The sequence below is a fragment of the Capsicum annuum genome, chromosome 4 (assembly GCF_002878395.1).
Source record: "Capsicum annuum cultivar UCD-10X-F1 chromosome 4, UCD10Xv1.1, whole genome shotgun sequence".
NCBI lineage: Eukaryota > Viridiplantae > Streptophyta > Magnoliopsida > Solanales > Solanaceae > Capsicum > Capsicum annuum.
In genome coordinates this window covers 160,003,034-160,012,338 of record NC_061114.1, presented here as the reverse complement: position 1 = coordinate 160,012,338, position 9,305 = coordinate 160,003,034, and the positions used below count along the sequence as shown (strand labels likewise).

Sequence of the window (9,305 nt, the reverse complement as noted above, 5' to 3'; positions counted from 1 at the left end):
TATATGAATTAACCTAAGAAGGTTTCTATTATAAAAAAGAAACTTATGATATATAAACTTAAGAAGTCAATATAGGAACTTAAAATAAGTTTATGATAAATTTAGGAAAAAGTTATCTAATACCTCAACTTAACTTATCTAAACTATTTAAAATTTTCATTCTTTATATTAATTACTAAAATTTCTAATTTATGTTTACTGTCTTCAAATTTTTAGATACATCATTGTCACCTGAAAAATCAAATATATTAATTGCCCCTAAAAATTTAGGTGAAAATCTTCTCTCCACCAATTTAATAATACCTTCAGAAAGTATAATACCCAATTCTCTCTTTACTCTCTCTTTCGCCACCTGTACTGTCGTTGTCTCTATCGCCGTCACTACCAATTCCTTCTCTGGTCTCTCCTTCCACCACCTCCGATCATATCCCTCCTCCATTTCCACCGCCACTCTCGGTCACCTTTCCTCTTCAAGATTTAATCCCAAAGAGATCCAATCTTTCTGATCCAAGATTCAATCTTTTTCACCCTAAATCGTTCCTTTTTGCGGGTTTCATGAGGTATCAACCATTAATGGTGGGATGGTGAAGGATATGAGGTTACATCACGGACTCTTCAAAAGAGGTATAAAATCATGTATCGTATTTTTTTTTGTGTTAGTGATACATAAAAATGATGTATCTGGTGAAAAATATCCCAAAATTATGTATTGAAATACTAAATTGAACTACTGATACATCTGATTTATGTATCGATATGTATCTGTTTTACTAAATTTATATTCTGATACATCAAATTTATGTATCGATTTGTATCAATATATATCGGTATGAATACACCGGATTTATGTATTGGATTGTATTGATATATATCAGTGTAGATGTATGGAAGGTGGTGTTTCACCGGTTGGCTGGTTGAAGCGACGGTGGTGGTGACAGTTAGCTGTTTTCCGACGGAGAAGAGGATTTTAATTTTTGAGTATGAAATTCATCTGGAATAGTGGTCAGTGATTGAGGGTTTAACGGTTAGAGCTCGCTGTGGTTTTTGAATGTTTTGGATTTGTTGTGATTGCTTCGACAACATAAGTTCACCGGAGATATGACCGTTTGTTGTTGCTTGAAGAGTGATTTTTTCTTGAATTTTAAATTTTATCATTAATTGAACAGATTTTCTTTTTTAACGCACATTAATTTCTTGTTAGGATGTATCTGTTATTATGTATCGGTTGTCAAATTATGTATCCAAAAAATTAAAATAAGAAATTTTATGTAATTTTTATTAAAATAAGGGATAGAAAGTAATTAGGGATAAACTTGTTGGGATTTATATAAGTTTTTCTAAATTTAGGGCCGTCAAAATAGATATAACCCATGGGGATAGCCCAACCCAACCCACTACTAGGTAAGGTTGAATTGTGTCATGATTCAAAATCCAAAGGGTCATGATGACACTTGTTGCGGCGAAACTTGACAAGTAAGTCTATCGCCCAAACAATACACAAAAAGGAAAAGACAATAATAACTCCAAGGTAAGGCTTCTAGAACGAAGTCGAACTACCCAAGTATAATAAGTGCAAAAAGAAACATAATAATGTAGTCATAACTCTCAAACCAGGTGTCAACAATATAAGAACGTAACTAGTACAAGCCGAATCCAAATGAAATACATAAGATATCCAAAAATAAGAGAAACTCTGTCTCTGAAATGAAAATAAAGACATAGTCTACAGAGAAAGAGAAAGACAGCAGACGACATCCAAATGCCTGAAAATCATCAACTACCTTGAAAAGTTCCAATAATTGCGCAAATCAAGCAATGTGGGGTGCATCCAAACTTGAATCTGCATCGAAAGAGTACAATAGGAGTGAGTACTGTTCACTTGTACTCAATAGATATAATAGACCGATCGAGCAAAGTAGAAAATAAAGCACACAAAATATACACTAAGGACACGTGACCTGCAATTAGAAAATATTTTGGGGTGTTTCATTGATGTGGGCATATGGTTTTTAGTTTTTTTTTTTTTTTTCTCTCGCTTTCATTATTTTGGGCATTTAGCTTGATTTTAGGATCAATTAATTCCGACTTTTTGCGGTGAGCATGTCAGAATATTAGCTTTAAAATCACTACTTGGAACTTATTTTCACTTTCTGTTGACTTCATAGGCTGTACGTGTTGTTGGTGCATATGATTCCGAGTCGAACAGCAAAATCGAGTTGGCATTAGCAAGAACTTCTTGGAAAATCAGAGCTCAGAGATTATTAGACGATTCACACAAACGCTCAATTCAAGTGCTTCAACGGCATTTAAAAGAGGTATGCTACACTTTCACTTGCCCTAATTTGTATATTGATTGATCTATTTATTTCTCTTGGGGAACTCCAGCGTGCTTTCCAGATAGGTTATAGCTCATATAATAATGATGTTCATTTCTTTCTCTCTCTCTCTCTCTTTTTTTTTTTTAAGGAAATTGGCTGGTTCTATCTCACATGGACCTCTCCTTTACCTTCTCATACAGGGTAAAAATTATTCAAGTGTGCTGCAATAGATTCCTCAAAATAAACTAAAAACCTGCAAATTATAATATCGTACCCGATATGGATACACATCCACATGATATTCATTTCTAGATCCTTAACATAACTGCGGGATATCAGGAAATTGGAATTAAATATAATAGACCCACTCATAGCAGGAGCTTTAGTGCACTGGACTGCCTACTGCCCTTTTAAAGGTGGAAAATCTCTTACGATCATCGGTAATTTTACTATACTTTGGAACTATTGAGTTTTAGGATCTCTGTTAGATTCTTATGTCTCTCAAGTAATCTTGGAAAGTCCTGTTGTCACTCTTTCATGTTTAATAAATAGTTTTACTAGAGGAAGCATCAAGAGACTAAACCTGTTGAGATAATTTTTTTAGCAAACCCCAGTCTAATAATGTTTCATCAGTTAAACTAATTTTTGAACAAGCGTAAGAAATTAATGAGGGCACTTCAAAAGCCTTCGGCTGTTTGTGATTTCTCATCAGACTCATTGTCGAAATGAGTGAGCTCTATTCTCTGCAGCTTGTTCGCCACTACTGAAACTCTCGTTCTCGTAAGACACTTTTTGTGAATCAGGAATGTAGTTCATGAGTATACTGACCTTGATAGAATACATTTGTTGCCCTTTGGCTATGATAAAAAACATTCTGATCTTAGTAGATCATTTCTTGATACATGGTATCATCCTTAAACATCTTCCTTATACCAGGTTTCAATAGATGGGGGCGCACTTGGATTGGATAAGGGTTTTGAGCTCATCATGGAGGGTGAAAGTTTACCGGTGTCATGTGAAAAGGAACTCAAGGTAAAATGTTAAGAGAGCTACTCTTGTTCAAGATGAAAGTTAAGTGTAGTCGTGTCAAATGCAACTAGGACATGTTTTTGGAATATGCAGTTACTAAGGGATCAGATTATGCTTTATTGCCTTTGTCGGAAACCTTATGATCAGAGACCGATGCTTGCTTGTGATAAATGTGATGAATGGTATCATTTTGATTGCATCAAGTTATCCTCACTGCCAAAAGTTTACATTTGCCCTGCATGTTGTTGAATGGAAGGAGAGGATTCTGCATCAATATCAACAAGCGGCGAAGAGAGGTGAGCATTTTCTCTTCTTCCCTTTAGCAACTTGTAATTGCTTGAAGTAAATAATTCATTGTTCTTCGTAAACCAAAGAAAAGCATGCTTCCGGAGGTGGATCTAGAATTTTCAAGACTCCAAGTTCTTTGGTCATCAAGATGAACCGTCTTATATGGTCAATGAACTCATACTAATGCTAAGATTAGTCGCGATATAAGTTTCTGACTGCTCGTTTGAACTGCAGGGTCATCAGTGGCAAACACGAGGTACCTCAGACGCTTTCCCCGCGACACAGAACAAAATATGTGGCAATGTCTTCTTATCTCTCTATCCTTCTCTTCCGTTAATCAGGAAAAACTGAAGTTGTTTCCCTTTTGTGTCCAGTATGCTTTTTGTTAAAATTGTTTCATATTATATGCCATCTTAGTTTTGATAAGCTTCTTATTGTGGGTTAATTTTTCGGTTTTACTTGAGATTTTTTATTCTAATGGAAGAAAGAAGACCCGATTCGCGAATTTTAATTGAGGTTTTTTTAATTTTACTACAGTATGCAATTTCCACTTTTCAAAACATCCTGCAGCTTCTTCTCCTTCTGCATTTCGTGAAAAATCATGTCACCGTACATTCCAAACATCAAATCTAAATATACGCTAACAACTTAAAACTTTGAGATAATAAAGTCAGCACGGTTCAATAGATGTAGCCTAAGAAACTAACCTTTTCAAGATTTTTTCTGATCTCCAGTAAAAGCTCCGACTCCTCTTGTTCTTGAACCTCTGTTGGATGAATTCCCTTTTGACCTTTCGCCATCACGCTATAGCAATCTTTATCAGCTCTGATAAATCGCCAAAATATTCGTATTGATTCTTCCAGTATCTCCGCAAGCATGTCACTTGTAATTGAATAGTCAGTTTTCTCTTTTGTTCTTGCCTTGTTTCTGTTCTTTACTTGTAATCTGCATGTTTATTTTCGAGTTTAAATACACTAGATTGTCTCTAACAACAATCAGCAACAAAAGTCGAAAAGATACTAACCTCAAATAACAGGAACTTGAAGAAGATTACTAAGATCATATCGGCTCTTGATAAAATATTGAACTCTAGGCCCTTGAAAAGGTTCATTTTCTATAAATCTTTGCATGAGCACTAGAAACTGTTGAAACTCTCCAGCAACTTCATTATATTTTCTGATCCCACGTGGATCAGAATCCCACAAATTTAAAAAGCTTTCATATATTGCCAGTGCAAAAATTCCCAAGAAAGGCACATCTGGCCAACATATATCACTTCAAAATCACTCTGCAATTCTTTGATAAACTTAACCATTGGATCAAAGTCATGACTTTTATGTTTGAATAGCCTAATATTTTGTGAGAGAAGGGATTTTAGTGTTGGACCTGAAGATTTCTGGTTGAAGACTAATTGCAGTGGATCTTTTAGTGGATCTTTCTGCAGATAACCTGTCAAACATTTCGGATTAGAGCAGCTAAAGATTGAAAAAAGGATTTAAGTTACATACACCGACATTATTAAAAGAAGTGAGAGTATTTCGCGAAGCAACTAGACAAACATTTTTGGAGAATCAAACTATGATTTCAGTCAATAGCTAAAAAGTAAATTATAATTTTAGGTCAAGATTATCTTAATCATTGTCTGTTGTTGGCCAACAAACTTATAGGTATGAATTATCAAAGCATAAAAAGCTTAGCTTTCCAGATATGATCATACACAAAAGGTTAGCATAGACATTTTTATATTCGAACATTTTTGGAGAATCAAACTATGATTTCAGTCAATAGCTAAAAAGTAAATTATAATTTTAGGTCAAGATTATCTTAATCATTGTCTGTTGTTGGCCAACAAACTTATAGGTATGAATTACCAAAGTATAAAAAGCTTAGCTTTCCAGATATGATCATACACAAAAGGTTAGCATAGACATTTTTATATTCTTTTATTTGTGTATTCTGTTTAGACAGAATTAAAAGAAGAAACATGTACACACTTCTAGCAAGTACAGTAGCACTATATAATTAGGACATCTTGTAACTTAGTGTAAACTTCCTCTTGTTCATATTAATAATCATTAAAAACAACATTTCTGACTTATTCAAATGGAATAAACAGTCTTAAAAATGTATAATGTGTATTGTCTATCGGAAATAACCTCTCTACCGTTTCTTACATCATGGATCCAATGCATTGAATTTCATGTTATTATAAGTTTCAGGAGCCTAAGCTAACCAGATTTTGTGGGTCCTGTATTAAACTTTAATTATAGGTGAGCAACTTTTTTTCCTCTTTACACTCGATTACTAATTGTTTGAAAGCGATGAAACATGATGATAACCGTGGACACAAGTCCTGGTGTACCTACTAATTAAAAAACTCATCATCTAATAACTTATTAGCCAAATTTTACTCAAATTTGTTACTGTAACTAAAATCAAAATCTGTGCCAACTTTTTCCAGATCAAAAAACTAAAAAACTTTCTGTTGTTTACTTTTGCAGAAGCAAATGCTGCCTCTTGAAGGTGTCAAAACACAATTGACTCGAAAGACATTCAGCATTCAAGTCAAGAAATCATTTTTAAATACTACTAATGCAAGTACTGGAAAGCTGATCACTGTATCTTTCATGGAAAAGGAGAATACAGTCAACACAAGACCCTCACGCATTGCAATGGACATTGAAGAGAGTGGTAAAAGAAAAATAGAGAATGGTGGCACAGGCACAACAAACAATCAGGGTGCATCAAATCGAGCAAGAACTTCTCGTGTCAGACATGCTTCAGAGGTGAAAACTCCACCTCTGAAAAACTACCACAAGGTAATTTACCTTTTTCGAAAGATGTTAACAGAACTCAAACCATTACAATCTTATTTTCCTGATTTACTTCTCCTCACTGATACTTTCTTTTCATCATCAGTGAAACATCTTTTGGTCGCTACTTTTGAACTATGGTTGGAGCCATTTTTTGCTGCATCCTTAGGAATACATCTGACACTGCAATGTTTATATCATATATATACCGAAGATGACTGCTTTCCATATTCTCTTTTGTAAATGTACGTAACTGTGAATTCATTTTGTAGCTTCAGAAACTTCTTATTTATTGAATGTCTATTGCATATGTAGGACTTGATAGTGAATGTGCCTGCTGCTTTTAAGCTTTAACTTCAAGAAAGTTGATAGAGAGTGTACCTTCTATTTTCCAGTTAAGCAAGATGAACCTCCTCCTGCCACTAACTACGTCCACTGATGGAGCATATTAGGGAATGTACCTACTGCTTGTAAGCTTTAACTACTAGAAAGTTGATAGGGAGCGTACCTTCTACTTTCCGGTGAAGGAGGTTCATCTTAAATGAACCCCTTCCGCCCCACTAACTCCATCCACTAATGGAGCATATTAGGGAATTTACCTACTGCGTTTAAGCTCTGCCATGAAGAGAATTGTGATATATACATTAGTCCAATCGAACATGAATCCATTGTTATTAAGCTTTATATCAAGGTTCATGAAAGAACTATTCAGAAAACAAATCTACATCTTTCGATATAGAACAGCCATAGAAAGAAACTTATAATATTTTGCTCTGTCGGTCGGATTTTCCAAGAGCACCCGTGTCGGATCCTCCAACAATGCATTACTTTTGGAGGATTCGACAGGCACCTCTTTACATTATTGAAGAGTTCGAAAAACATTATTTTGAAAAGGGTTTTTTGCTTAGACATCGTAAAGAACTTTTATATGTTAACCTACGATTTGTGTAAATTTATAGTATGTTAATGCTCTCTTTCTTAGGTTATCATATCAGATTTCATATAGAAAGTTACATGTAGATAAGATAGTTTATTTTGCTTTACTCTTTGTGTGAGAACATATTCTGTATAGTTAGTTACTTAGCTACATAAAACAAAATGATAACAAGCTGTTGTGTTGGATGGTATAATAATGAAAATGCATTAATACATTTGGTAGTTGTTTTTCTTTATGAGCATGTTAGGCATGTTACCTTTACGATGAATTACAAATTGTCTCAACTAAATCGATAAAAGAATAAAATAATAAAAAAATTTCCACCCACTAGCATTATATTTTATGTGGATTCTAATTATTTCTTAACAATGTTAAAGATGTAAGGTTCGTCTGTCTTAACTTTTTTTTTTTTTTTTTTTTTTTTTAATTTGTTTAATAAGGCAAAGAAAACAAACATTTGTGCCAATGTAGAAGCTTATCGAACATTTGACAAACTCACACCATTTAATTCAAAAATTTATAGCTCTTATGATAAATATCATAATAAAATTACCTGGCCTCATGAACAATATATTTCATTTACCTCTTTCTTTTAATGTTTACACTTACCGTTTTCATGAATTTCCAGTAATTAACTTGCAAATCCAAAACTAAATATTCTTTCATGCAACAGGTTCCAATCACGCGTTTGAAGAGCTCAATCTAAGAATGCATCTCCTCTTTTTTTCGATCCATGCAAATAATATATTCAATACCATCTTCTAAAAGTTGGCTCCTTAATGTTCATATATATATATATATATATCCGCCTGTGTGTGTATCTCTCAACTCATTTCTTGAGGCAATACTCCCAACAAGGTTTTTTTCATTCTCAGCTACTCAAACTTGAAACCTGTAATTAAAAGCTGCTACCCATGTTGTAATCCTTCTATATGTTTCTTTCTTTGGTTTAAAGGATTACTCGGGCACAATCCAATTAATGTGACGTTTCTTTGACCTTGAGTTCATCAATTTGTATTCGCCCCAGAAATCAAGATGTTATAAGGATGTTTTCGGACAAATGCATTCTCACAGAAGACTCGCCTTTAAAAGTTACAGACAAGTGATGTGGTTATTACAATGTTATCGTCATCAAACCATGTGAGATTTGCATACCATCTTTATAGCTCTTATTATATCACTCACTTTCTCATATTTCCGAGGCTAATTAATTATCCTGGATCCTTCATCATTGATGTCAATGTATCCCTGACATTGTTATTATTGTTGATGTTGTTGTTGATGATGGGTTAGATATGTTGGAATATTTGTCTGATGAATCAACATATCTTTAATCGTACAGGTTTTGAAAATCTATATCAGACAATAAATTCGTTAGTGGTGTTAATCCACTTGGGCTCCATTTGTTTTTTAAAGATACAGACGTCTAAATCTGAATGCACATCTGAATGATTAAGATGTTGTCTCTAGATCTGAAAATTGAATGATTAAGATTGTTTGTTTTTCAACATCTAAATGTGTAAAAAATTTTTATTTGTATACATAATAAAATAAAAAATACAATTCAAATAAAATATTAATTATATATTAAAAAAATATGTAATTTAATACAACAAAATTATTAGTATTTGATTGAGAAAAAATATTTATGTTTGTTAGTGATAGTGGAGATGGCTTATAATGGTGGTTGTGGTGACAATGATTGATGTTAGTGATTAATAATGTTGGTGGTGATAATTGTGATGGTTGGTATTGTAGTGACTGTTATGATAGTGACAATTAATGGTGGTGATGGTTGTTGTGATGTGACGTTGCTTAATGTTAGTAGTTTAAGGTGTTGATTGTGTTGGCTGAAACATGAATGCATGATGATAGACGATGTGTTGGTGCTAGTTGGAGATGTCATTTGTTGTGATGGTG

General features: G+C 33.7%; 2 protein-coding genes across 21 annotated transcripts; one reads left to right on the top strand and one right to left on the bottom strand.

The window, feature by feature from the left end:
- The first annotated feature begins 338 nt into the window (after positions 1–338).
- LOC107867780 lies at positions 339–8,648 on the top strand. Of its 20 annotated transcripts, none has more exons than XR_007054252.1 (7): positions 2,101–2,315; positions 3,255–3,643; positions 3,870–3,891; positions 5,855–5,905; positions 6,137–6,454; positions 6,555–6,693; positions 8,059–8,648. XR_007054252.1 is itself a non-coding variant. In XM_047410315.1 (6 exons), the coding sequence occupies exons 3-6, from the start codon at positions 3,597–3,599 to the stop codon at positions 6,898–6,900; spliced, it is 444 nt and encodes a 147-aa protein (XP_047266271.1). In that variant the 5' UTR covers positions 339–624; positions 2,166–2,315; positions 3,255–3,596; the 3' UTR covers positions 6,901–7,214. The 20 variants fall into 20 exon arrangements, 9 of the variants coding, with proteins under 9 accessions (XP_047266271.1, XP_047266270.1, XP_047266273.1 ...); XR_007054251.1 differs by having other exon boundaries at positions 5,849–5,905; XM_047410315.1 differs by lacking the exons at positions 5,855–5,905; positions 6,555–6,693; positions 8,059–8,648 and adding exons at positions 339–624; positions 6,844–7,214 and having other exon boundaries at positions 2,166–2,315.
- On the bottom strand, positions 1,618–4,513 carry LOC107867782. The gene is made up of 2 exons (XM_047410324.1): positions 4,343–4,513; positions 1,618–1,840 (listed from the first exon to the last, which is right to left on the bottom strand). The coding sequence occupies exons 1-2, from the start codon at positions 4,511–4,513 to the stop codon at positions 1,778–1,780; spliced, it is 234 nt and encodes a 77-aa protein (XP_047266280.1). The 3' UTR covers positions 1,618–1,777.
- Positions 8,649–9,305: the final 657 nt, after the last annotated feature.

What these genes read in the sequence shown, in the direction of transcription:
- LOC107867780 (XM_047410315.1), top strand. Translation starts at nt 3,597, where the DNA reads ATGGAAGGAGAGGATTCTGCATCAATATCAACAAGCGGCGAAGAGAG. An exon ending in TCATCAGTGGCAAACACGAG is followed by an intron (nt 3,892 to 6,136) that starts GTACCTCAGACG and finishes TTACTTTTGCAG; the next exon opens with AAGCAAATGCTGCCTCTTGA. An exon ending in CTCTGAAAAACTACCACAAG is followed by an intron (nt 6,455 to 6,843) that starts GTAATTTACCTT and finishes TCTATTTTCCAG; the next exon opens with TTAAGCAAGATGAACCTCCT.
- LOC107867782 (XM_047410324.1), bottom strand. Translation starts at nt 4,513, where the DNA reads ATGCTTGCGGAGATACTGGAAGAATCAATACGAATATTTTGGCGATTT. An exon ending in TCAGAAAAAATCTTGAAAAG is followed by an intron (nt 1,841 to 4,342) that starts GTTAGTTTCTTA and finishes CTTTCGATGCAG; the next exon opens with ATTCAAGTTTGGATGCACCC.